Genomic DNA, 27,873 nt, shown 5'->3' with positions numbered 1-27,873 from the left:
CTTAGCTAAAGGTCCGATCAACTGCATGTGTATTTTCTTCCATAAAAAAGCGCAAAGTGTATTAAATCTAAAAACTGGTCTATATCATAATTATTTACACTTTACTGTGAATCTAGTTAAACGTGGGAAGCTTTAGATAAATTGATAATTATTTGTAATGCTGTAACATAGGGATGTTGTTTTTATTTTATTTATGAAATCCATCATGTTTTAATGTTTTATGAACAAGTTACTCAGCAAAGCGACGCGCCGTCTCAGTTTGATGACGTTTATAATATCTGTTTACTGAGGAACTGCCACTGCTTTCGTAGAAGCAATTTGTTTAAATCAAAAACGCACATTTCTTCGCGTCAAACAGGTACGACAGCACTCTTTGTCGTTTGTATACTTTATTTTGACTGATTATACATAAAATCCATGTCACAGTTTTTATAATCGATGCTAGAATAGAGCCGTGGTGACCTCATGACAGTTTAGCTCGCTAACTAGCTTGTTAGCTAACTAGCCTTCAGGAAGCTAAAGCTGCTTATTACACGCAAAGTAATGAAGGTTTGTCGGAGAGCCAGTCCCGTAGAGAGACACACGTTTTTGCTGTGAGGTGCTCCACTGATGGGCAACCGTGACATGCTGTAATGTGAAGCTGAAGCGGTGAACACCGAGCAAATGTCCGATGAACGATACAAAACGTCAGTCTGTTCAGTGAGCCCCCTGGTCGGTGTCAAACTGTGAGCAAGAAACTGTTTTGTTAAGTCTCTGTATTATGTGAATGTCATGACAGAAACTTTCTAACCTCTTTAAAACTGGTTTCAGTGCCACTGTCTAATAAGGCACCATTTATAAAGTGTTTGCAAGCTCTAATTAATGGCTTCATTATGTCATTTACTAATGTTTTATAGATCAGGTATAACCCATTAATATGAACAACTATTGGGCTGCCAGGTTGTGGAAAATCCTTTCCATCATGACACTTTTCTTGTCTTGTTAGTAAGCTCTTTAATTCATTAGGGAGACCCCTCCTCCTCACTGGACTTTGGCCACTTAGGGAAAAGCACTACAGGACATCAGGATCAAAAACCATTTACAAACTGCCTATTAACATGCACATCTGCAGACTTCATGAATTATTGTGGAACCCAAGACTGGATTACCTGCCTTGGCTTATATGTCTTATAACTGATGTATGATCATTACTAGAGCATGTATTACCAATTAAGGACATAAATTCCAACTTATAAACTTTCTATATGGTGCCTTATTAGAAAGTGGTTTCTCCTCATCAAAAAACTACATGCTATCTGGCCTTGTGTTTTATCCTCTGAAGGGAAAATAATCTGGCAGGGATATTAAGTTTGATACAACGTGATGACCCAGTGACATTGAGATGTCTGCAGTGTTGATGAGGCTAGAAAGTGCTGGAAAGTTAAAGTGGCAATTTGTACTCAATCCAAAGTAGAGCTGGTAAGGGAAGAAAAAGAAGAGAGGGAGCAGAGTGAAATTAGAACAGTAATCTCAACAGTACAATTTGCATGATTTGGAAACATAAAGCAGTTTATTGTGGTCAATGTCAAAGATATAAAAACAATACAGCAAGTCCTTCTTAAATGCAGAAAATATAAGATACAAACCCAGGAACTTATTACAGGGATGAGCACTGTTACAGACTGGTGTCAAAAGTACTGTTGAGCATGGAGATAGTTGAGAGAGGAGAGGACCACCGATTAGATTTTTTAGGGCAATTCAACAACTGTAGCAACTGAACAATGAAGGGGGTTGAATCCAGCAGGATGCAGTAATGTGATATGAAGGAGTGACTGCCATAAAAACCTCAAAAAGAAGAGGAAGATGATCTGTAAAGGACCAGATGCAGAAGTCAGGCAGCTCTTCATTTTATTTTAAGATGGTAATGATAATAGTGGGACAGTTATGGATAAAGATGATGATTTTATGTGTATGTGGTCATATACTGTACATGCTCACTAATCCCTTTCTCTGTAATTCCAAGTCTTCTTGCATTGCTACTTATTTCTTATGTCTGCATTGCTCCTTTAGGCTGGGATCTTGGATGGAGTGAGTGTTGAGCCCCAGTGAGATGACTGACCAGGGCAACAACAACCAGAACATCTCCTGCAACCCCTTCGCTGCCCTCTTCAGCTCACTGGCTGATGCCAAACAGTTTGCATCAGGCCAGAAACCACAACAGCTGTCTGCTGAACCACCATGTAAGATGAGTTATCTGATCTCCTGCAATCCTCAAACGTCAAAATGCAGTTCATAGATACATACAGAACATAATTTCAGTGTTAGAGAAGCATCAGCGTCTTTTATTTGGAGTTTTTACACGTCATACTAACATCTGGCTTAAATTTACCCACATGGTTTCATATTTGACCTGTGTATCTGGTATCACAGTGGAGGACTCAGGAGAGAGCCAGTCAGACTCAGAAAACTCTGTGTCAGACAGTGTTGATGATAATGACGACTCCGTGGCAGAGATCAGCCGCTCCTTCCGGTCCCGCCAGGAGCTGTGTGAACAGCTCAATGTCAATCACATGATCCAGCGAATATTTCTCATCACTCTGGACAACAGTAAGTCAAAGGAGAAAAATGATCAAGTAATAAGTCATTAGGGGTAATATGGAGTGCAAGCTCACCTTTATTTTCAACTTATATTGTTTTGTCTGTGAACACTCCTGTTGTAGCTTTCTTATATGTCAGACTGTGAACACACTACCTGCATCAGAAAGATATTATCTGCAATGGTACTTTTCAGTACTTTTTGCAATGTATATAATTGTGAATTATCTGTAGATTGTATAATAAACCTGTAGCAAGTCTATATTAATGCTAAGATTGTGGCCTTCATACTAAAGCTGACCAGTGTCAGCCCAGGTCTATAAGTCTATAAGAGACAGTTGCATCAAATAACCCATGTTGACCAGCAAACTGCTTTTTTATTTGAGTTTCTTGCTGTGATCTGAAAGAGACATTAGTCTGAAGGACAGGTGCCTGATGATGTACTCTAACTGTATAGGTGGTCATAAATAGGAGCATAGTATGTTGTTTTCAGTGGTGTTGGTGGATGGCGCTGGTCGCCTTGAAAGTCAAATTTGAAGTTTCCAGTAAGCAACAAATGACTCACCACGCTTCAAGACAATACAAAGACCTCGCACACAGTGAAGTCTCGCTGTGCAGTCTTACTGTGAGCTGGCTGCATCTCTCCACCACTGTGACTGCTTAAGGATGAGTCATGATGTTCAGGAAATGCAGGCTAAATTCCCCCCTGTTTTCACAGAGAGCCCTTTTAATGAATTCTTCTGCCACCTTAGTCTGAAATAAACCAGAGTAAATACATGCTGTGCATTTGATCCTACTCCATATTATTTGTTCTTAGGTTGGGCTGTTGATTTATTTCTCAACTACACTTAATCCAGTATTCAAGAATGGTTTGGTTTAAGCATTGTAGGTTGTTACATGTAGTATGAATTGAGCAGACTTAATTTAATGGACCCTGGTTTTTATTTTCACCCGTAGGTGACCCCAGTTTAAGAGGAGGTAATGGGATCCCTCCTCGCTGTGTGTACCTGGAGGAGATGGCCGCAGATCTGGATGGACAGGACTGGCTGGATATGGACAACATAGAACAGGTCAGAAGCCATCAATGTATGTCTGTGTCACCACTCTTTTGTTGCCATATCTTGTTTCTCTTGTCTCAGTAAACATCTAAAGGTCTGGTACAATGGGAGAAGAAGTGGCAACCTTTAAGCACTGCAGAGGCCAGCCTTTTGGCACAAACAAGTTCAGAATCCATCAAATGCACAAAATTGAAACAATTGACAGTTGTATGGATTAGAGAAATGGATACAGATATGTTAGGAATCACATAACATATGAGGGTTTTACTATTTTAGGGGTGAAATCAGTTGTGAAAAATGTTTTGCTCAGTCTGATTTGTGTCTGTGATGTTTCCCTCTGTGCTCCAGGCTCTGTTTAACCGTCTGCTGCTGCTAGAGCCAGGAAACCACCTCATTTACATGACGTCATGCAGCGCTGTAAACCTGTCTGCAGACCGCGATGCTGGAGAGAAATGTGCCATCCCTTACCTTTTTGCTTGTTACCAGAGAGCCAAAGAAGAGGTGCGAGACATTACTGTAATTGCGGGAGTAATTGGAGATTGCTAGGTGTTAATAGACTATTCTTGGTAATTGGAACATAAAAATAACCCATTCTCTTTCATAATTCAGTGACTTAGTTGATTACTTGTGCACCAGGTGACGAAGGTACCAGAGAAGTTACTGCCGTTTGCTGTTCGCTGTAAGAATCTAACAGTTTCAAACACACGGACAGTTCTGCTCACCCCAGAGATCTATATCAGCCAGAACGTCTACGAACAGCTTCTGGACCTGCTGCTGGAAGGTTTCAGTGGAGCACGTAGGTTCAGTATTGGGCCTGTTTAGGCTTGACATTTTCCTTCCCTGTGTTCCCTTTTTTCCTCTTCCTCTCACTTTTACTTTTGTCTTTGCGCGTTCTCAGTAAAGTATCCCCTCTAGTCCTCTCTACTTACAAAGTCACTGTGTTTCAGAGCCAGAGGAGGTGGTTGAGTTTGTGGAGGAGGTCGTTGCTGGCCTGCTCTCTGACCAGGAAGTGCGTACCTTCGAGGAGGTGATGGTACCAGTGTTTGATATCTTCCAGGGACGCATCAAAGACTTGGACCTCTGCCAGCCTCTCCTCTACTCCTACTTAGATGTTCTTCTCTATTTCAGCCACCATAAAGATATTGCCAAGGTCAGGAGACACACAGAGACACAGTATATCTGCAAATGTTATTATAGTATACCCTCTGACCCCATTACATAATTTCCCTGTTCACTTCTAAAGAAATAATATACAATAATAGACAGTAATCCCAAAACATTCCACTGTTACCGACCTTCCATGTTTGTTGTTTCAGGGTCCCATCTTTTCAAATCCTTCCAACAGTTCTTCTGTTTTTCGGTTTTCCCAGGTATTGGTGGAACACATTCAGCCCAAAGACCCAGCTAATGGTTTGCAGTACCAGAAGAGCCTATTGGGGGCAGTGTTGAATATCTCCTGCTTGTTAAAAACTCCAGGTGTGGTGGAGGGACATGGCTACTTCCTTAACCCTTCCCGCTCCAGCGCCCAGGAGACAAAGGTCCAGGAGGCCAACATCCACCAGGTAAGCAGATTGTTTTTAGACTGTAGTTTTGCATTAAAACTGTCAACTGTTTTACACGGTTTTCAAACTACAAATGCATCAGGGTTGATGGTCTTTACTCCCCTTGTGTCACAGTTTATGGGCCAGTTTCACGACAAGTTGCACCAGATCTTGAAGAATTTGCTCCAGCGATCTGGTGAGACACGCCACCTGCTGCTCTCATGGCTGGGCAGCTGTCTGCAGGCTAACGCTGGCCGAGCCAAGATATGGGCCAATCAGATGCCAGAGATCTTCTTCCAGATGTATGCTTCAGATGCATTCTTTTTAAACTTGGGTGCAGCTCTGCTGAAGCTGTGCCAGCCCTTCTGCAGGCCTCGTTCACCCAAACTGCTCACATTCAACCCCACCTACTGTGCCCTCAAAGAGCTGAGTGAAGAAGAGAGGCGCAATCGCAATGTGCACGCAAGAGGTTAATATATGTGAAAATAACACTTCCCTTCTATCAGTTTAAATACATTATTTCATTATTTTGATGCAGCAATATTAATACAGCAGCTCTGGTATTTGTTTTGAAGGAGGTTTTTGACAGTGTTTTACAGCATCTTTTTAAACAGCAGTAGGGTTTTTAAGAGTTCTACTAAATAATCTCCTATCACTGATTCCAGGTCTCGACAAGGAAACCTGTCTGATTCCTGTGCCCCCTCAGCAGCCCGTGGAGTCTGCACAGTCCTACAGCCTGCTGACTGAAAACCTCATCCTCACACAACTCGCCCTGCATCTTGGCTTCCACAGGTACATGCCTTCAAACAAGCATCTTCCACCATCTAGTTAAAAAATCATACCATACTTACCCAAACTAAAACTCTCACAGTGTAGCAGATCTCTCAGCAACGTAGCATACTCTATTTTCTCTCATGTTTACACCATATGTCAGTATTAACCCATGTTATCTTGTTTTGTTTGTGCGCATGCACAATGTGCGTGTGCAGACTCCATGAGCAGATGGTGAAGATGAACCAGTCTCTCCACCGGCTCCAGGTGACATGGCAGGAGGCCCAGCGAACTGGCAACCCAATGTCAGAGCAGCTCCTGGAGCAGTTTGAGCGTCTGATGATTGTTTATTTGTCAACCAAAGCTGCCACTACGCAGCCTGCCATGCTGCAATGCTGCCTTAACCTCCAAGCTTCCACTGCTGCTCTGCTGGTTCAGCTTGGTGTGGGAAACCAGGGGCCTGAACATGTAGCACTCAGTTTTCCTCTGCCCTCCCTGCAAAATAGTATGCTCTGCTATGTACCAGGTAGGTCGGATCTTTCACTACACTACAAATACAGTGGAACAGAAAGCCCAACTTTAGCTGTGATTGTCAGACTGACCCACAGGGATCAGAAGAGTCTCTAATTTCTCTTAATTTTCTCCAGTTTGAATTGGGTCAGGTTTATTTTTTTTCTTCAAATTTTTCATTTAAAATGTATGCCAGGTAGTCGTGGTTAGTCACTCATAGTACATTCATTCACTAATTCAGAACATTCCCTCACGTGATAGTCATGGCTAAAGTGCGCCTTTGTATGTTTGTCAGAGTTTTTTGCAGAAAACTTGGGGGATTTTTTCATCTTTCTGCGGCGATTTGCAGACGATGTTTTGGAGACTTCTGCAGAAAGTCTGGAGCAGATTCTTAACTTCATCACTGTCTTCATGGGTAATGTAGAAAGGTATGTTACTCAATAATGTAATAAAATCACGTCAGTGATTGTAGTCAATAGTCTGAATTAGGAGGGCTTATATGGTGCAGCTCTTAATAAGATTTCCACATATTGCTCCAATCCCTCTGCTCCTGTATCTCCAACAGGATGAAGAACCCACACTTGAGAGCAAAGCTTGCAGAGGTCTTAGAGGCGGTGATGCCACACATGGAGCCAGTGGCTCCTGGTGCTGCTCAGCCAATCGTGTTCCAGCGAGAGAGAGTCTTCTGCTCCTACAGACATGCACCTCAGCTGGCCGAGGCCCTCATCACTGTGTTTGTAGACATTGAATTCACAGGTGAAAAAGTTATATTCCTCACAAATGTTTGACTTGCCAGTGTTTTCTGTAGATGGAGACAGCACTGAACACATGTCTTTTTATCGGTGCTGCAGAATTTGAAGGGAGCCATATTTAAGTAAAAAGAACCTGATTAAAGGCCATCTTTGACTGAAATATCACTTACAAATAAGAAATAAAGAAAAGAGTTTTGGTATCATTATAGAGTATTTTCCTGTGTGGTGAAACTGTAAAAAAGTTGGACTGTGTGTGCACACCTGTGTGTGTTCTGCAGAACAAGATAAGGAGAGAAGTTGGATGAAGTTAAAACAAATAGAAGGCATTAATAAAGCATGTTTGATTTTATTTCGTTTTCCTCTCTTTTTTCAGGTGATCCTCATCAGTTTGAACAGAAATTCAACTACAGAAGACCAATGTATCCCATCCTCAAGTACATGTGGGGCAAAGAAAACTATAGAGAGAGCATCAAGGTAATTTTCAAATGTGAAGATGGTGGTATGATGTTTTTTTTACCTTACAATAAGAATTTCAGGTTTGATTCTTTCTCTGTGAATCCTGTGTGAGTATCATGTAACTTAATGTCCCAGCTAGACACTTTAAACTCTTCAAATACCTTTCTTTAAAAATCTCAATTCACTCACCACTGAAGGTTTGATAGTAGGTTCCATAAATGTACTGTTGAAATTCTGTGTAACACTATTAGTATTTGACTGGAGGATGGCAGAAGAGAAAAAAATATAAATGTAGTGTTAATATTTTGTGGTGGGTGCGCATAAAAATCTTTTTGGTCTATGATGTGTATTATGGAGTTTATGATGGGGCAACCTCTTCAATAGCAGCCATTGATTTCTGGTGACAGAGAAAATGAACTCCCCGACTCTCTCACCAGATCTCATCCAAATTGTTTTCAGGTATGAATGGAGTAGTGAAGGAGAGGAGGGGTTGAGGAAAGGCGAAAAAAGGTAGAAAGTGCAGCCTCGTAGACCTGCAATGGACTGTAAAACGGTCTAGAATTGATAGGCTTTAGCCCTTTGTCACTCTCAGTAGCCATTACTGTAAAGGTAATGAAGGAATGATTATATATGCTATATTCAGCACATTGGTCTCACCCTATGCTGTTCATTTCGTTTATCATCTCTTGTTTCAGCATTTGGCCGACTATGCATCTGAGAACCTGGAGGCCATGAACCCCCCTCTGTTCCTCAGGTTCCTCAACCTACTGATGAATGATGCCATCTTCCTACTGGATGAGGCTATTCAGGTGAGCTCACAACGTTCAAAACATGCACAACATCTTCACCAATTTTTGACAAATCACATTAGTACATGTAATGTAAAGTCTTAGATCTTCACATCTTTATGTCCAGTGTTTATTTAATTTGTTGCTATGCTCCTAACTATTAAGTTGGTGATAAATGCTAGTTTTACATTAGCAGAAATCCCAAAGTATTTGACACAAAAATAGAAGTCTTGCACAGATTTTGTAATTTTTTTTGTAATGTAATTGTTTATTTTCATGCATCATCTTTTCTCATAGTACCTGAGTAAAATCAAGGTTCTGCAGCTGGAGCGGGATCGAGGGGAGTGGGAGAGCCTGGCCCCCGATGCTCGAAGAGAGAAAGAGTCAAGCCTGCAGATGTTTGGACAGCTGGGACGCTTCCACAACATCATGTCTAATGAGACCATTGGCACACTGGCCTTTCTTACCTCAGGTCAGGCAGAAAAGATTGCTATATGTGACCTTGTGTATTGATGAATCATTGTCTTTATCCATCCCATGTTTTTTCTTTTACGATTTCCCTCTCCAGATATCAAGGGGATCTTTGTGCACCCCTTCCTGGCTGAGCGCATCATCTCTATGCTGAACTACTTCCTGCAGCACCTGGTGGGTCCTAAGATGGGTGCTCTTAAAGTCAAGGACTTCAGTGAGTTCGACTTCAAGCCACAGCAGCTTGTTTCTGATATCTGCACCATCTACCTGAACTTAGGGTAAGTTGTCACACTCTTTTGTGGATACATGGGAGAATTAGAAACAATAGAAAAGAAACCAAAAAAACATTTAGTGGTCTTTGTTTATTTCTTCTTCCTTGTATAATCTGATCAGATTTTTTTGCTGGTGCCATATACTTTGGAGAAGAAATACAGTGGCACTTGACTGACTATATGCTACAGTGCAAACACTATTGTGGTTCGTAATTTTGAAAAAAGGTTTGTTTTTGTCTTTGGCAGTGACGAGGAGAATTTCTGTGCTACAGTCCCAAAGGATGGACGATCATACTCTCCTACCCTCTTCTCCCAGACAGTTAGGGTACTAAAGAAGATAAACAAGCCTGGTGACATGATTGTAGCTTTTGGACTTCTTGCTGATAAAATAAAGGTATCATTTGACGATGCTGACATCCTCTCTGCAGAGATAAAACCTGAGCATGTTTTCAGTTTTTACAAATATTTGTCTTAGGAGTCTGTACTGATTACTGATAATTACCAAAACGATTGTATGATTGTATCTCTGTTTTAGTCCCATGCAGACAGACAGCAGCAGGAAGAGGAGACATATTCAGATGCTCCAGATGAATTCTTGGATCCCATCATGTCCACTCTGATGCTGGATCCTGTTCTTCTCCCTTCTTCCAATGTAACAGTAGACCGCTCAACTATAGCAAGGCATCTTCTCAGGTGAGTTACTTCCTGCAAAGTCCCAAAATTCACTGAAGGTAGAATAATATCCAGTGGACACTTTTCTAAGCACGGAAATTCAGATCTGTGTCTTTATTGTAATTGACCTAATTGCTATTACTGTGCAACCAGAAATCAAACTTTGGAGCATAATGTATACATAAAAACATGGTGTGCAGGGCTCAAATGAGTAGTCATGTGTTGATTGTATCCTCCTTGCAGTGACCAGACAGACCCTTTCAACCGCAGTCCTCTGACCATGGACCAGATAAGGCCAAACGAGGAACTCAAACAGCAGATCTTACAGTGGCTGGATAAGCATAAGCAGGAGAGGCTGCAGCTGGGACCCAGTGGCTAGCTGCAGTCCCTTGACAAACAATGGCTGCATCCTTGTTTTCTCTCCTGGCCCACATCTTAAGTGCTCCTCTGCTTCTTGGCTAATCCATGGTGTGTTTGCCTCTGTGGATTTCTTCTGACTGCTCCAGTCCCACTAACTTTGCATCAGCCTTTCCATGCAGCCTTCATCCTCAGTGGATTCCAGACAAACTGTAGCCCACCGGCTGGTGACAACTTCAAAATCCATGCACAGTAGCTGTTCGACTCCCATGATGCCCTATGGTAAACATTAGTAGGGTGATACAACCTCTGGTTTCTCTCCCTCTGAATACTGTGTATTGATGAGTTATTATTACAGTCAGAACTGTGGCCAGAAGTATCAGTTTCAACAGGACTTGTTGAATGTACTGTATGAACTTCTGACTGACTAGCTGGCCAAAATCAGATTTTATACTGCAAGGTAAGTATTTTTGGGAACTCATGAGGCAGAACGTGGATGGAGTCATTTATTATTTAACCTTGATTTCACCTTCATGAAGAATACATCATACACTGCCTTTCAAAGGTCTTGAACACCCTATATTTTAGCACTTTTGGTTACATCTCAAGCAGCATTGTAAATAAAATTAGCAATTAAAATCAAGGCATAAGTAAAACTGAATTGAACTGCGTGTGACTTTTATTTGATTAGAAATTTATTTGGAGAGATTCAAAACCCGTAGCACAAAACCACACTGTGTATTTGTTTTACAGTTGTGTGTGTTTTAACGTGTGGAGGAGAGTCAAATCTTCGAGTGCACCTGTCTTTAATTAAGCACTAATTAATGTCCTCATTAGAATCGGAGAATTTGCCAATTAATAAATACCTTTTTCATTAGCTGTACAATAATTACTCTAATTTGATCTATATTTTAGGATGTAGTACATATTCATGCACATGCAAGAAATATCAAATGACTGAAATTGCTTTATTGTTTGGCATGGCATTGATGAAGAGTTGTGTATGGCAGTGTTAGATCCTTGTCAAAACCTTTTTCCTTATAATTTGTTACAAATTTATTTTAAATTTGAAATTGGCTGTAGTGTGACAAAATAGCGGTTTTGTTGCCTTATTATGACTTCAATTTATTGCAAACTGCTAAAATACAAAACATTCATTTCTTTTGTATAATGGTTGGCTCACTGTGAACATTAGAACCTGGTATATTGATGTGATGATGATGAAAAATGATGTGTAAATGATGTGTAAATGATGTGAATGGAGCGAAGTGTTGGGTCCTCTTGAACTATCCACCATAATCAGACTGAATAAATCTGGGGTGAAAAATAAGACACACAGCTGCAGAGCTTCATTTTATATCCACAACATCTAGTTTCAATAAAACTTTGGAGGCTGCAAGTTGACTTTCTAAACATTTGTTGATTTGTCCAGTAAATCTTTGACCGAGCTGAATAGCTTCTCGGGTGGCTGTTTCCAAACTCAAATCTTGTCGCTGTTTCCAAAAAGTTTAGGTCTAAGGTCTTAACAGTGGCCATATTTCTTAAAACTGGATCCAAAAAAGAAATAAATATAGGGTTAAATCATTTTTGACTTGCAGTGCATATAATAGTCATTGTCATACTTCACCAGATTATAACTGATGTTTTTATTGTGTGAATGCATAGTGTATTAACATGTGGGCTAACAGTTGATTAATAGAATTGGTGCCTAAAACCAAGAGCCTCACAGTAAATGTCACCAAATGAAGATCCGACTTGTTTCATACTCATAAGAGACATAATTATGAGTTTGCTTCTTTGAGGTATATGGGGAGATGTGGGTAGAAAATAAAAGAACGAAAATCAGAAAAAGATTACTTGTTTTTGAGTAGCTTTTTGAATTAAAGGGTTTTTATTTCAAAATCGTGTGGTTGTATAAAATGACAAAATGTGAAAGGCGTACATGAAGATGTATTTGTTGGCATGCCCCCATACTGTTATGTTGAATATTTACCATCTGAAGGATTACATGGGTTAAATTATAATGCAATAGTTAGTTTTAATTGGGAATATAAAATGTTTACTTTGAATGTACAGTATGATTAAAAAATAAAACTAGTGTGCATTATAGAAGACACTGTTGTGTTCTCTTTCAGAAATATGACAGATTACAATCCATTGCAATATACTTAATACATAATATCACTCATGAAAGGGACAATGAGCAGAATATAGTTAGGTTAGAGGTAGATTAAATGTAGATTCTTTACCAGTGACTGATATTTGTTAACATTGTGTCAAGTTTCTTATTTGTCCCAAGTAGATAATCTGTGCTGCCATAAACAAATTGACACAGCAAGAATGTGGAAAACATAGAATATGAAATAAAAACACAGTAAAACATGCAAACATAAAATATACCACAAAAACATACATCATACAAGGACAAGTTCTTAACCCCATAGTTATAACTTCTTAACCAAGGAGATTAAGGCAACAGGCCTGAAGTAATTAAGGGCTTTGGGGGGGGGGTTACCTTTGGCAACAGGCACCACAATGGACTGCTTCCATAGAGATGGCACCCTCTGCTGAGCGAGCGACAGCTGAAAGATGTCATTGAAAATAGGACCTAATTGCTCTGCACAAAAAATAAACAGAGGGCTGCTTACAACATCTGGGTCTGGGTTTTTCAGACATCTCCAACTTTTAAAACACTTGATCACACTGCACTCATCAAAGACGGGATTAAAGAGGTGGGGTGACAAGACACCACTTCTGAACTCAGTGTTTGTCACTAAAATCATATTCACCAAACTCATTTAAATCTTATGCCAACTGCTGGTCTGATGTAGCCATTAAGCTCTACTTTGCTCCTGCTACCATCCTTGAGCCCTACAATAGTTTTCATACTGTCTATAGTAGTTTTCATACTGTCCCAGGCAGTTCCCTTTTCAGAGCAGTGCAGTATACAGGAATGAGGTGCATGCAATTCTGGTCAGACGAGCCCAGGGGCAGAAGCGTGATGGCCTTCTATGCACCTTTAACAGTACCAGAACACAGATGTATAATCTTAAGTCTGGTCGGTCATGTAACGGTTTTGTGGTGCAATGGTGTGGGGGATATTTTCTTGACACACTTTAGGCCCCTTAGTACCATCTGAGCATCTTGTAAACACCACAGCCTACCTGAGTGTAGCTGCTGACCATGCCCATCATTTTATAACCACAGTTTACCCATGTTCTGATGGCTTCTCCCAGCAGGATAGCACCCCATGTCGCAAAGCTCAAATCATCTCAAACTGGTTTCTTGAGCATGGCAATGAGTTCACTGTGCTCAAATGGCCTCCACAGTCACCAGATCTCAATCCGATAGAGCACCTTTGGGATGTGGTGGAGCAGGATATTCACATCATGGATGTGCAGGTGACAAATCTGCAGCAACTGTGTGATGCCATCATGTCAATATGGACCAAAATCTCTGAGGAATGTCTCCAGCACCTTGTTGAGTCTATGTCATGAAGAATTAAAGCAGTTCTGACAGCAAAAAGGGGGTCCAGCCCGGTAGTAGCAAGGTGCATCTAATAAGGTGGCTGGTGAGAGAGAGAGAGAGAGAGAGAGAGAGAGAGAGTGTGTGTGTATATATATATATATATATATATATATATATATATATATATACTCTAAATGATATAATCTCCAAATGATGCTCCTCTTCCCTGAACATGGATCTTACAGGAAGGTGACAAGTTGGCATTTTTGCAGTTTCTTTACTTTGATTTAAAGTTAAAATTGATTTATTTTATTTTTGCATCAATCCCATTGATTCTCAGTATTTTATTAAATCAGTATTTTGGGGTATTGGGTATCCAGAGACTTAGAGTGAGACACCACAATGAAAGTGACTGAAAGGTCTCTGCGGATTTGTGGCTTTGAGGAGGATTTCATGCACCCTACCTGGACACCTTCCGACAAACACCTGGCGGCCAAGCCCCAGAATACAGGTTTCCAGCTGGGATCAGAAGTTGTTGCTTGTGTTGCTGGGAGTGGAGCAACAGAGCAATATCTTTCATGGAGAGCACAATCCATGAAAGTTAACTATCTCAGTATACTGCAGCACCCTGCCTTGTGTTATCTTGGAGTTAGTCTGCAGCTTGTGAAAAGCGTTTCCCTTTCCTTGTTTAAGAAACCGCACCATGAGCTAACGGTCTCGTCCTTTCTTGTGATTCAAGTGCGAAGCTCATTTCCCGGGCAAAGCCCCTGAACCTGATTTAGATTCAGCCATGCAGAGCCTGGATAGGGCCGCTGAGAAAATGCATTGTCGGGGTTTCTTCAGTTCCGCCCCGCAACATGCATAACGACGTGTCGGCCAGTGAGCGCGGAGGCTGCGGTGGAGGGTGTTTATGTGGAGTGCTGGGTTAGGGTTCCGCCCACCGAGGTATCTCTGATCGCAGGGCAGACAGGCAGAGAGTGTAAAATGGCGCACAGCTGTCGGTGGCGGTTCCCCGCTCGGCCCGGAGGGAACAGCAACTCCGGTACCGGGAGGAGAGCGGGCCGAATCAGGGTTACTGCCTCTCTGCGGAGCGTCTCTGGAGCCCACCCCAACGCAGCTGGGCTCGGACCCGGGTTTGATGCTGCACTACAGGTCTCATCGGTTATCGGGAGCAACCTGCAGAAATTTCGGGATGTTTTGGGGGAATCGAGCGACTCGAGCAGCGGGGAGGTAAGCACAGGACAGGACCGGAGCAGTGTGACGGCAGCCCCGGGAGCATCGTGTGGACCGCTGCGGGGCTCGGTCCTCTCAGACAGCCGCTCCAGATGAAGAGCTAACGGTTACTCTGCCCAGCCGCTGACCGTCTTTCCCTCTCCCCAGCGCTCAGTGGGGCTGTGAGCAAACTTGTCATTGCCAGGATGCTCAGTCAACTTTGAGTTGGTGTTGTGGCCTTAAACTCTACAGTAACGCGTTACAAAGCCAACTTTGGTCAGAAACAGCACAAACGCCGGATGGTTGTCAGATTTACGGTCTCGACGGCTCCGCTGGACAGAAAGTTTCTCCCTCAGTGGAGTGAGGACGGGCTACATCCACACAGTTTGGATGAACCGGGGCTAACGTTAGTGTGCTAGCCCGACCAAAACACTGCACAGAAACCCCGACGCTGCCTCGGTTATTGTAACACACAGTACAGATAACACACAACACACAACACACACAGTGGCACTTTTTAGTGACTAACAATACACCGTGTAACTAAGCCGTTACAACTGCTTTACTACTTAGCTTCTTGACATTAGCTTAATGCGAAGCCTTCAAATGTACGTTACAATAACGCACAGCAAAAGTTATCGTCCCGTATTAACGTAAATATCATTCTCGGACAGTAAAATAGTATTCAGCCATCTGTGTATATCGAAACGGCGTTTCCTCGCAGTGTAATAACCCGGGACACTCAAGATAGCCTGTAATGTGTTTGAAAACAAGACATGTCAACTTGAAGGAGCCGAGAGTACACAATTGTGGTATGTAACTAGCTAATGTGAACTTAGCTTCTGTCTGCAGCGTCTCTGAGAAAAGGGCTGTTCATTATTCACTTTACTTGCCTCTACATTTGTGTTAGACGGCCTGTGCAAGCTTAATAACTTAGTATTTACAACATAAGCCTAAGGGCTGGCTGTTTGCAGTGAGGTGTCATCCTTCCAGCCAGGCTCGGCTAACATAGCTGATTGGTTAGCTCGCAGGCTAGCTGTCTACACCTCACAGCTAAAACTACACCATTATCTCTCCCGTCGTGAACGGCGTTAAAGTTGCAGGTTTGCTCGGGAGGTCGGTGTGTTTACCTCCGGCCAGCATATTGCTACGCAGCGGGTTAAAGCATTGTAGCTAAAGTTGGCGGAGCTCATACACAAAACAAACAAAAAATAATTTCAATTGCTGTTTTAGTGTTAAGCTAGGACAGCTACTATGCTACGCACTACGCCACGCTAGCCACTGGGGCTATTGCTGATGCATAGGAAAATGGGAGGTGGACATGTTTTCCCCTTCTCTACACAGTCACTACGTAGCTAGTACCAAAATAATATCGGGTTTATAATGCTCGGGGGTGACGTCCGAGACACAGCCACACGCTCAAAATCACTCGCCCCAGTGCTGAAGCGCTGTTAAGAGCATATCGATGGGGTTTGGTGTCTAAATTCGTTTGGTTTTATCAGGGAAATGAGTCTTGCTAGTGACAGTGCGCATGCAGGGCTGGCTACAATAACAACGAGCCCCTTCTTGACGGACCGTGTGATGTGGGGGTGTGTTCGCCTTAGCGAACTACCATCTTCCTTCTTCATGATGAGCAGCATGCGTTCATTGCAGTGGGAGTACACTGTGTGGGGATGTTTACCACCAGCTCCAGTGCTTCTAGTCTTATTTGGTTGAAACACAGCAGTATTTGCATACATACTACTTAGCTATGTTTTTTTTTTACGAAGTTGAAATATGCTTGGATTTTTGCATACAGTATTGGTGGTGTTTGGGAGATAGTAAAGGCTATTATTATAATTTAGCAGTCAGATTTAGTAGAATATTGGACAAATGTTTACTGATTTAGATGATATTCTGGAGAGATGTGAATTTTATTTGAAATAACATCTTTGTGAGTAAATTGTTTCTTAAGGAACTTGGAGTCCCTGTGACCCTGTACTCCTAAAGACTGAAAATGATAGAGACTGCAGCAGTGTTTTGGATGTGTAGAGACAGGCTGTACCATGAAATTGCTGTGGCACCTAAATTATAAGGAAGATGTGGCTAAAACATGGTGACATTTGTGCTTTAAATCAGTGCCAATGTGACTTCAAATATATTTTTTGTGTTTAAGCGGCTTTTTGAACTCCTCCCACCCTAATAGACTGAAATGGCTGAGAGTATAACAGTATTTCGGATGTGTAGAAGCAGACTAGACCGTTAAATCCCACTGCAACTTCAATTATATAAAAATTGCAGACACAGCATTGTGACCTTTTTCCTTTACAACACAGCTTTAGGATATTCTATAGAAACATTTATTTTATGTGTGACATCATCCTTATAAGCCAATGGTGTTTGGAGTAACACAGAGTCCCTTCTTCCCTGATTTCAGTGAATGAGAGTATACCAGTATTTGGGATGTGTGGAGACAGGCTGGACCATTAAATCCCCATGGAACCTGAAATCTATGGACGATGCAGACACAGCATGGTGATTTCATTAAGGAGCAGTATAGTGTCTGTCTGGCCAGACCTGGACAGGATTGTTCAGGCTCACTGCATGCTGCTGAGCTCACAGGGCGACCCTGAACAGAGTGCCAGCCGGACACTTGGCCACCCCTCCTTCCTCCATCCAGGCAGAAAAAAAAACAAATCCACTTCAGACACACACAACCCCGTCTGAGAGGCAGAGCAACTTTTCTTCTGACAGCTGCCACTTTGGAATGGATTATTAAGCCTATTGGGGTGGCTCAAAAGGGTGCTTGTCGGCTGTTGCTGTCCAAATTAAGGCATTTGTTAGCTTTATGTGTGTAGAGAATTTATTTTCGTTATACCGGCCAAATTGTTGTTGCTTGTTTTAGTGCTGAGTGCAGTCCATGTTCACTTTTTTGTAATTGTGTGACCTTATCACCTCCACCCGCTCAACCTCACTGTCCACCTAAGCGTGCATCATTTTTGCTTTTGTTCTTCGTCCATTATATCTTGCCTTCTGCTACATCTATTTCACTCACATAATATTACCAATGTTTAATCATTCATACAAAAGTGCAGCTGAATAGATGTATCAACCCAAATGTCTCTTTGCCTCAGTGGTTTGAGAGAAATGGTGTGTTTGAGCGGAAGGGGTTGCAGTCCAGCAGGTGTTTGGCCTATTTAAATGGAAGACACCCCCCTCCACACACACACACACACACACACATACACACCCCCACCCCCACCCGCTTACCCATCCCCGAGACAGCGTGTGGATTGGAGCAGGAAGCTTTGTGTCTGCTTTTATTCTAGCTCTCACAAAGTGCGGGCGGCTGAAAGAGCGCAGGCAGGGATATCAAAGGGTGCAGGGCGACCCCCCTCCTCCCAACGGGACAACGCTGGGAGGAGAATTAGTCACAGACCCTCCCATCCATGGCTTTATTCTGCTACAGCAGGCGGGCAAGGAGCTTTCACCTCTGCTTTAGGAGTTGCCTGACTGGGAGAAAGGCGGCAATTGTGTCGTCTTTCTTACTCTTTGTGTGTGTGGTGGTAGGGGTAGGGGTGTCCCTCAGACTTTATGTCCCTTATTGCACTCAGGAGTTGGTGTGTCTTCTTTGTCTTTATTTTGATTAGAACTTCAATTCACCCTGCCTGGTTGGGTGGGTAGGAGGGGGTGTGTGACTGTGGGTGCCTGCCAGCCTGTTCGGGTGTTAATGTGTGTGTGTGTGTGTGTGTGTGTGTTAGAGAGTGCATGTTAGAGCAAAAGAGACACCATGCACACGTGCCAATCACTCTGTTTATCTTTGTCCATTGGCTGTCCTCATCTCCTTACGTGTGAGGTGTAGGAAGAGGCGGCATCTTCTCCTGGAAAGTGTTTGTTTTGTCTGAGTTGTTGTCGAGCAAATGTGAAACAGTCGCACTTAGTGTTTGGACACTTGAAAAAACAAATGTCCACCTTTTGCTTGGGGCTGAAAGGGGTCGCAAAGCAGTACCACCAGAGTGTAATTCACTCTGGTGGAGGAAACAAGATGTTGAAAGCAGTGACTAAGAGTGGATCTTAAACTTAACTTTCACATTACTCATATTCACTGCTTTGTATAATTAATAGTATCTGTTTGCACAATTCTTGGAATTCCTCTGTGGCCTTTTTGAAGAGATGTGTCATCAGAGGGGCATATAGGAGTATGAGCTCATCACCAATTTACATTCCAGGAAGGGATGAAGCATAGTGTCTGTACAGTAAATCCAAGAGGAAAGCTTACTGGAATGTGTCAAGCAAATGTTTTTTTTCCCCTTTTTTTCTCAGACTAGTAGGGAGGGATGACTTTTTAAGAGCATCAAAGTGACTGACAGGGTCTTAACCTGAAAACTTAAACATCTATTTGACATCCTTCCCCTCAGTCTGAGCCACATTTTTATCCTCCTTTTCCTCCTCATTACTCATTCTGATGGTTTCCTATTTTAAAGTGGGTAACTTCTGACTTTAAACTAAACTTGTGTCTTTTTATGCTACTTGGGAGTCAGTCTAATGTGTCGCTCCAACTGCCTGGTCACTATTATGGTTCAAATACTTACATATTTGTTAGAAAGGTGTGCTTGTAATGCCGATGATTTATAGATTTAAGCTTGTTACTCACCATGATAGTGTGTGTCTGAGTATTTGTGTCTGCATGTGTCATCATGGCATGGCAAAATGTGGTCCTGGAGACACTGTAGTGGGAACTACCACAGAGGTGGTTTTAAGTACTTTTGAAGGTGTTTACATATTTTACTGTGGATAGATTTTTGTCAGCGAGATAGCAACACAGCCAGGAAATATGCAGTCACAAATATGTACAGGTGTGTATATGAGATCAATATGAAGGCCAAATTCGAAGATGAGTGTAGTAATGTAACTTGTGTAGTGATGAAACATGTTGTGGTTGATGTGATCCCGGATGGGATCTTTCTCCCAGCATAAAATAAGGAAGCTTTGAGAATAAGGAATGTATCTCAAGGTGAGTAAAAATTATCTAACTTAGAAGAAAAGGAGGGAAAGAGGTAAATGGGCCATGTATGAGATTAAGTAATCTCCCAGCATAAATTTGAGTAGCATGAATGATTGTTTTAACAGTGACTCATGCACATGGTTGTCAAATCAACGCGTAAACATTAGTTTATCTGAAGTGGTGTGTGTCAAAAAATGTGAGATTACCACTTGCAACATGTGGTTGGTTATATGGTTACAGCTTCAGCATAGCATGCAGAGTGAAAAGTAATACCTTTCAGTGTCACAACTAACATTTACTTCAGTCTTCAGTTCAGGTATTCTTGACAGCACTGCCAACCATGGTGTTTCAAAGGTCACTGCATGTTTTAAAGTGAAGCCGTTCTGTTTGTCGCAAAGCTCATTAGAAACATTGCAGCCATGACAGAGTTTATTACTGCTCTTACACACCACAATAAATGGAAAGTGGATAGAAATACAACGATGATTGACATTACATGTAATGAACCGAACAAGTAACTATGTCTTGAGATGTCTAAAATCACTTCTTATAATTTAGGGAAAAGATTGTTTTACAAATGTGAGAACTAGCTTCTACTTGAAGCCTTTGCACACCCCTCCCAACATACACACCCTCACTTCTTGCAGTGCTACATAATGTGAATTTAAGTAGTTATTTCAAATAGCATCATAAATAATGATTTCTAGGAGAACGGTCGACTGATCACGATAAGAGTCTTTTTCTTTGTGAACGTGTCCCGTGTTCTGCTTCTGTTATTTTGTCTGGTTTTACTCCTCCAATTTCACCAAGTTATAGGCTTCTTGTGATGCATTACAGCTTTTATGAACACCTGCAGGCTTAAGCTGTGTGCACAACTCTAAGTAATGAGGACTTACCGAGGTGGCCAAAATTAATCTGTATTTGAATTAGTTAGGGATTTCATAGTCAAGGAAAAACTTCTAGATTAAAACCAGGTTTATACCATACCCAGAAAACTGGTCCCTAATCTGCAGCTCATCGTCTGGAATCAGTGTGATTTCTCCTAAATGCTGTCTTGAAAGACAGTAAAAGTCCCATTAGCTTTCTCAGTCTGAGAAGTATAAGTCAAACCAAATTAACATCCGTCTCATAACTGTCAGGGACTGTCCCCTGCTCCTCCTGAAAATAATGCTGTTGCTTCTGCAATGATTCAGATCGGTTACCTTTTTGCTATCCAGTGATTTCATATCAAGTCATTTGTGTATTGATCAATTACATGAGATGTGACAGACCAGCAGGAAGTCAAACTGCTGGTGAGAGCAACAGCAGAAGCCAGAAAAGATGAAGAACTTGAACAGATGTGTTCAAAAATGTTCTCGTGCTCTCTTCATCTGAGGAGATAAAATGGAAAAGAGAAAGGAAACTCGGGTCTGTTCAGTAACCCTTTCATCCCTTGCATGTTGCAAGGCTAGGCAATGCTTGAACCTTACCTCGCTAGTCTACTACAGTGTTTGTTTACTTCTTGAAGTTACCTCCCTGCGCCTGCCCTACTATTGAGCTCAGGGTGAGCCTTGTGTTTCGCATGCTGCTGCTGCTCAGCGCTCGGCAGCCAGTGGGCGGGAAGCGAGTGAGCGAGCAGTGAGTGACTGACTGACTGACTGAATATGTGTTTGGGAGCATGGCAGAGAGCAGGAATAAGGGGGAGGAAAGGGGTGCCTTGTTGTGTGTGGGAGGCCTGTTTAGATTGGGATTTGGCAAGCTTCTGCATGAGCATGTTGAAACCCCAAACGTCTTTCATCCTCTGCTCCCAGGAGACGGCTGCGCTCCCTCTGTTGTTGATGGTGCATGTGGTCAAGATGCTGCTTCCTTGTCTCTTTTTTCTCTCCTCCTCTCCCCCCTCCCACAGCCCTCCTCCTTTCTTCACTCTGGTGTGCTTTCTTGCCTTGCCTGTGCTCCCCTCCCCCGCAACCTCACTTCTGTGTTCTGCTTGTTTACATCTCGCTGTGCAGTTCACGCGCAGGGGGTGTGTTTTTTTTTCTCTCTCTATAAACGTGTCCATGTGTGAGGTGTTTGTGTGGCTGGAGCGTGCATATGCATCATGAACCTCTATACACTTGCTTCTACAAAAGCGTGTTGTGATGTCATTGACTGCTACTTGCACTATCACAGCGAGTCAGAGCCATCCATTGGTACTCCGCCCCCTTCAGCTCTGCAACAACACCAACCTAGCGCAGCAGCTTGCTCAGAGAGGAGAGGATGCTGGTATTACTGTGAGGAGACAGACTGAAAATGGAGAGAGAAGCGTACGCAGAAAAAGATGCTCAAATGCACTATGAGGAGTGGAGGATGCTCAGATTAGTATTGCCTGCCAGGATAAACAGCAGTATTGACTGTCTGTTATTGTTGTTTGTTTATATGTTGAACAGATGAAAAAGAGTTTTGTAGTGCACATTCCTGGTTTTAATCTGGTTTTTAATCCTGGTTTAAATCTTTTTAATTAGATTTCACAGTGTGTGTGTTTCAGACACATTCAGGTATAGGTTAGTCACATTGTGATGTGTGTAACTCTTTGCTGGTGCAAATCAGTTTTGCATGTAGTCGTGTTCACACACTTGGACTACACTTGGATAGCAGCTGCTCCACAAACTGGGCCAACAAGACCTCAACTGCATCCCTACACGCTGCTATAAATAAACATGATGAAATGACATACTCACCTCCACTCTTAACCACACACACTGATTGCAAGAAGTAGTGGCACACACAGGATCCTGAAGATGTTAATCATCCTCTGATGATTTTGCTGTTGCACATCTCAAGGCTCTGCTGAGGCATGAGAGGAAAGATTAATGTCTGTTCTTACAGTGTATTACATTTGCTTTTCTGAAACCACCACACTCAAAATTAAGTCACAGAGAAGATTAAAACACATTTAAGTGAGTAATTCAGTGAGTGAAATATCAAATTCAACTTGCTTTTGCTTGCATTTGTTCCTGGAATATACTATGTTTTTGTTAATAGTAATATTTACTGAGTCTTGGCATCACTTCAATGTGTGTTGACACACTTGCGCCAAGGTAATAACGCCTAGGTGCACATTTACAGAGACATGTTCGGGAGGAAAACTTTGAACTCCATGTGTTTCAATGGAAGAATGGGACTCATGGTGCAGGTGCATGGTGAAAGGTGAAAAACAGATGAAAATAGTTCAGCCTCTCAGAAGTTGAGGTCAGACTGTCAGTTCAGTATGTGATGAATGAGTGATGAATGAACTGGATAAAATGTGTTTGACGCCTTTTAATGTAGAACTGTGTCTAATAAGCTCTATCTGAGATATTCTAAGATAGTCACTGTGCAGATGATAAATCCTTTACATTAAGGTAACAACATGGCCTTTCCCCATCAAGCCACACTACATTTTTTGCCTCTCGTGTAAAGGATGGAAGCTGTATGTACATTATAGCCTCGCAGAGCTGCTCACATTGCTATAGTCTTTTTTTCTTTAGTATGTATGATTTAGTGGTTTCGTGTGACCAACCACCTTAGGAACATAGTGCGATGTGTTACTCGTTCTGTAAGATTTGAATGTTTGCAATGCAAATTGTCTGTTGTGGCTCCAACTGCAGGCATGTCATCCCAAAATCCAGAGAAACGTGAGAGGACCAGAGTAAGCCAGCAGGCGAAAATGAGACTGAGCACTTCATTAAAGCCTTGAAGCCTTGGTCTTCATCTGAGTCAAACTTCAACACTGACTCAATTGTTGCGCCTCTAACTGACAATTATGTAGCATGATGGATGCTGTAAATTTGACCTGTTAACCAACCATTGCTTCTTCGCTGTATTTTACTATCACAAAATTGTGTGGTCACAAAAGTTTCATTAGTTTTTCTTTTTTTGTAGGAAGAAGCATTTGGAGGATTTGGAACAGTTGTTGAGCAGAAAAGAGTACAGAGCCCTTCAACAACCTCTTCAGGTAAAGTAACTCACTACTGGCCCATCAGGGACTTCACAGTTGTCTCGAGACACCTATGCCTATACACGTTATCTATATCTGATACTATACCATACTAACTAAATGTCCTCTGTTTTATTCTCTGGTTTTCAGTGGGCCCACCAATACAGGAGAAGAAGCCCAGAGGCCGACCCCCACGGGCACTTACTGCCCAGAAAGCTGCTGCAAGTCTGCCTTCCCCCTCCACCATTCCCTCCCCCACACAGGCAAAACCTGAGGGCCCAGAAAGGCCAGCTGAGAAGGTGAAAAGGCTTCCTGGGAGACCACCTGGCACTGGGGAAAAGAGAAGAGGTCGACCCCCATCTTCAAGTAGCAAGAAAGCTCTGGGTACAGGCAGCCATGCAGCAGGGGAGGACAGTAGGCAGGTTGGGTCTGAGTTGGGAATAGACATAGAGGAGGATAAGGATAGAAAGAGTGCCAAGAGGACGCAACTGGGCTCTGCTCAGCCTCATGACAGTGAGGCTAAGCTTCTCAAAGGTGGGCGGGGTGAATCCAAAGTTGCCAAACTGAAGAGGCTGAGAGAAACTAAACTCACCCCTCTCAAGTCACGGCTCAAGACTTTGCCTGGTGTACCCCGACGCAGACGTGGGCGACCACCCTCAGCTGAGCGGCTCAAAGCTGAGGCAGCTGCTGCTGCACAGCTGTCTACCTCCATTGAATGTGGGGAAGGGAAACACAAGGCCTTTAGGGTCAGAGGGGGGGACAGAGGCACAGAACCACACATTCCCCAACAGTCTATGCTGAGGAATATAGATGGAGCTGAGGACCAGGAGTCTTCCAATCCACCCGCCTCCCCGTCTCCCTCCAAGCCAGGCAGGACAGTGGGCCTCAGAAAAAGCCCTCGCCATAGAAAGCCTGTCAGAATTGTCCCCCCTTCTAAACGCACTGATGCAACCATCGCTAAACAGCTGCTGCAGCGTGCTAAGAAAGGAGCGCAGAAGCGAATGGAGAAAGAAGCTGTAGCCATAGGGGGTAGTGGGGCAGGAACCATTGAAGCTGGCATCAGGAAGACCCAACTGAAGAACATCAGGCAGTTCATTATGCCTGTGGTCAGCACTGTCTCCCTTCGCATCATCAAGACCCCCAAGCGCTTCATTGAAGATGAGGGAAACTTTGGAACCCCGCCACCTCATATGAAGATGCCACGGTTAGAAACAACCCCCTCATCTGTCTCTACATCTGCCCAACTCACCTCTACCACCTCTTCCCCCTCTCCTGTGCTGGCCTCCTCTACTGCTGCTGTTACTAGCACTGGTACCACTGCTCCAGTTGACTCCCTCCCCCCACCCCCACCTCCTGCCCCTATCCCAACTGTTCCATCAACAGCTACCAGTCTGCTCAACAGCAACACCAACAATGCCACCAATGGGCGATTTAGCAGTAGCGCAGCCTCTTGTGGCTCAAGTGCTGTGTCACAGCATTCCTCCTCTGCAGAGTCTTCCAGGTCCAGCAGCCCAAGCTTGGATGACTCATCATGTGACTCCCAGGCTTCTGAGGCCACACAGGCTTTGTCAGAGCCAGAAGATCACTCACCGTCCTCACAAGGAGAGAGGGAGGGCAACCTGTTACACAGCTCACGGCCTCCTTCCCCTCCCTCTGAGCCAGAGCCTGAGCATGTCTTGGCAGAGAGGAGTCGACGCGGCCGGAGAGGACAGGGTGTCGGCCGTGGAAGTCAGAGCCAGAGGGTGAGAGAGACTCTCACGGCTGGGCCTAAAAAGCCCATCATCAGCCCACCAACAGGAGTGCTATTGTCCCCCTCTACACTTGTAAATTCCCAGCAAGCTTCATCCACAGCTTCCTCCTCTTCTTCACCTCCCCCTCCCCCTCTCCTCACCCCTCCACAGCCTCCCCAGTCAGCTTCCTCCAATACAGCTGCTATTAGTGAACACCACTCGCAGTCACCCTGGATGCCTCATTCCATCCCTCCATTTCTGCCTGGATCGTCAGTGCTGTCCAGCTTGACAGACAAACGAAGTCGCTCAATTCTAAGAGAGCCCACCTTCCGCTGGAAGTCTTTGTCCCACCCTGAACAGCAGTACTTTTCCTCTGCTAAATATGCCAAGGAGGGCCTCATCCGTAAGCCCATATTTGACAACTTCCGTCCTCCCCCTCTCACAGCTGAAGATGTGGGGCTGTTGCCCCAAAGTGTTAGCGGAGCAGGGGGAGCTGCTCCTGTGGCATTCCCTGCACCAGGCAGCGGAGCAGGAACAGGAACTCGTCTTTTTGCCCCTCTCCATCCCCATACCCACCACCAACATCCCTCTTCATCCCGCTTTGATGCACCACTCCAGAAGCGAAGTCCATTGCTCCGTGCTCCACGCTTTACACCCAGCGAGGCCCACTCTCGGATATTTGAGTCTGTTACCCTCCACCCATCTTCTGGAAGCGCTCCTGGCTCTCTCTCCCCACACCAAACTTCCTCTAGCTCCAGCAGAGCATCGCGGCGCAGGAAACGACTGATTGCTGGAACACCACGTGGCCATCCACGGTCTCCTTCCCACTCAATGACGAGACGCAGCAGCCAAATTGGAGGCCAGATATCTGTGAGGAGAGGCTCCACTGAGATGTCTGTGCTGACGGGCTCTGCCTCTAGAAGTAACCCCAGCTCTTTGCCAGGGGTCTCTGCAAGTCCACTAGCCACTAGTGCCTTAACTCCTGCTCCTTTCGGCCCCTTCTCCACCATATCCCTGGGTCTGGCCTCACAAGGGACACCTGAAAGCAGGAGAGGGGCTGCCGGAAACCCACCCCCTATGTCAGCTACATCATCTACTTCTTCCCCACTTTTCCCTATCTTTCCTTCCAGTGCCCAGGACACAGGGCGAGGAGCTGGGAAAGGAGGTAAAGAAAAAAGCTTATCAGCTCCCCAGGAACCTGCTGCAAAGGAAAAAGAAAGAGATTCTGAGAAAAACAGAGAGAAAGAGAAGGAGAATAAGAAGGAAGGGAGGAAGGATGGGAGGGACTCAGAGGATGCTCTTAATCTTGCTCCAAAAAAGGCTCAGGGGAGAAAAAAATCAACCTCGGTTGACATGGTTTCTGACACTGCCTCCTCAGAGGTGCGTGGGCTCCATTCCACTGTTCCCATGTCCATTGCTAAAGGACGTTTACCTAAGAAAGGCAGGCCCACTGAAAAAGGAGCAGAGATGGAGGATGGGGAAAAGGAGAAGGAGAAACAAAGTGCTCCAGGACAGCAGACAGCAAGCCTTCAAGGACAGCCAGGCAGACAACAGCTCCCAGTCTCCTCTCTGGGATCAATGTTGGCACAAGCAGAGAAACAGCCTGTAACTGACAAGCGGGTAGTGGGACTACTGAAAAAGGCCAAAGCCCAGCTCTTCGAAATAAAGAAGAGTAAGCTGAAGCCTGCGGACCAGACCAAGGTCCAGGTAAGTTTTCCTGTTCATGTGTTGTTCCTTAATAGTTATTGTGTCTCTTCAATGAAAAGCTTCTCTGTTCCTCTCATTCTCATTATATAGCCACAAGCAAGTGAGTTTGACATGATGCTCTGAATATTTGCTATAAATAGAAATCTGTGTTTGTACTCACACTGAAACTTGATAATAGGAAAGTCCCGCAGAGGATGTTACTTAAGGGGAATTCTGTTCGCCTCATACATTATGCAGAACGCCACACTGGCTTTGCTTTTGAAAGTATTGCCCTCTGAAAAGAATAAACTCTCAATGTACTGTTCTTCCACAGTTAATCTAAAAATTAGATGGTTACAGGCAATCATTGCACATTTTCAACCAATCCAGTTGAACTCAACCCAACCCCCCTCCTCTACCACCTCATCATCTTAATCATTATTGCACATTTTTTATAGAGTCTTGACTGTACAGAGTGCAGGAGACTATGACAATCTTGAATCTTGAATAAGAGTTTTTTGGTTCAGTGAAACATTCACAACAAGTGAAATGTAACATCTCATGGACATAAGTAATATCTAAAATGTCTGCTTTTTTGCATTGTACATTTGTGGTAGTGTATGATTGTCTGTGTATT

The 27,873-nt window shown here is 43.5% G+C and overlaps 2 protein-coding genes across 4 annotated transcripts in view; both read left to right on the top strand.

The window, feature by feature from the left end:
- The first annotated feature begins 228 nt into the window (after positions 1–228).
- Positions 229–11,554, top strand: ube4a (ubiquitination factor E4A (UFD2 homolog, yeast)). The gene is made up of 20 exons (XM_071497019.1): positions 229–358; positions 2,050–2,219; positions 2,410–2,586; positions 3,532–3,644; positions 3,981–4,133; positions 4,269–4,428; positions 4,580–4,782; positions 5,003–5,194; positions 5,309–5,642; positions 5,839–5,965; positions 6,163–6,470; positions 6,750–6,882; positions 7,020–7,210; positions 7,580–7,680; positions 8,358–8,471; positions 8,748–8,922; positions 9,019–9,199; positions 9,440–9,587; positions 9,729–9,886; positions 10,109–11,554. The coding sequence occupies exons 2-20, from the start codon at positions 2,090–2,092 to the stop codon at positions 10,242–10,244; spliced, it is 3,234 nt and encodes a 1,077-aa protein (XP_071353120.1). The 5' UTR covers positions 229–358; positions 2,050–2,089; the 3' UTR covers positions 10,245–11,554.
- Positions 11,555–14,626: 3,072 nt separating this feature from the next.
- kmt2a (lysine (K)-specific methyltransferase 2A) overlaps positions 14,627–27,873 on the top strand; it is a 38,341-nt gene continuing 25,094 nt past the window's right edge. For all 3 annotated transcript variants that reach the window (XM_071497017.1, XM_071497018.1, XM_071497016.1), the window contains exons 1-3: positions 14,627–14,920; positions 23,766–23,838; positions 23,971–27,257. In XM_071497017.1, coding sequence (XP_071353118.1) covers positions 14,675–14,920; positions 23,766–23,838; positions 23,971–27,257 — 3,606 coding nt within the window. In that variant the 5' untranslated portion in view covers positions 14,627–14,674. The remainder of the gene's footprint in view (positions 14,921–23,765; positions 23,839–23,970; positions 27,258–27,873) is intronic.

Source organism: Trachinotus anak, unplaced genomic scaffold (assembly GCF_046630095.1).
Source record: "Trachinotus anak isolate AG129_WGS33_773 ecotype Australia unplaced genomic scaffold, CSIRO_AGI_Tana_v1 ptg000014l, whole genome shotgun sequence".
Lineage (NCBI taxonomy): Eukaryota > Metazoa > Chordata > Actinopteri > Carangiformes > Carangidae > Trachinotus > Trachinotus anak.
This window is presented reverse-complemented; position numbering and strand designations above follow the sequence as displayed.

Bases quoted from the DNA above. Each gene is read 5' to 3' on its own strand.
- ube4a (XM_071497019.1), top strand. From the start codon at position 2,090: ATGACTGACCAGGGCAACAACAACCAGAACATCTCCTGCAACCCCTTC. The intron at 5,643-5,838 runs GTTAATATATGT...CACTGATTCCAG, and splicing joins TCGCAATGTGCACGCAAGAG to GTCTCGACAAGGAAACCTGT. The intron at 9,200-9,439 runs GTAAGTTGTCAC...TGTCTTTGGCAG, and splicing joins ACCATCTACCTGAACTTAGG to TGACGAGGAGAATTTCTGTG.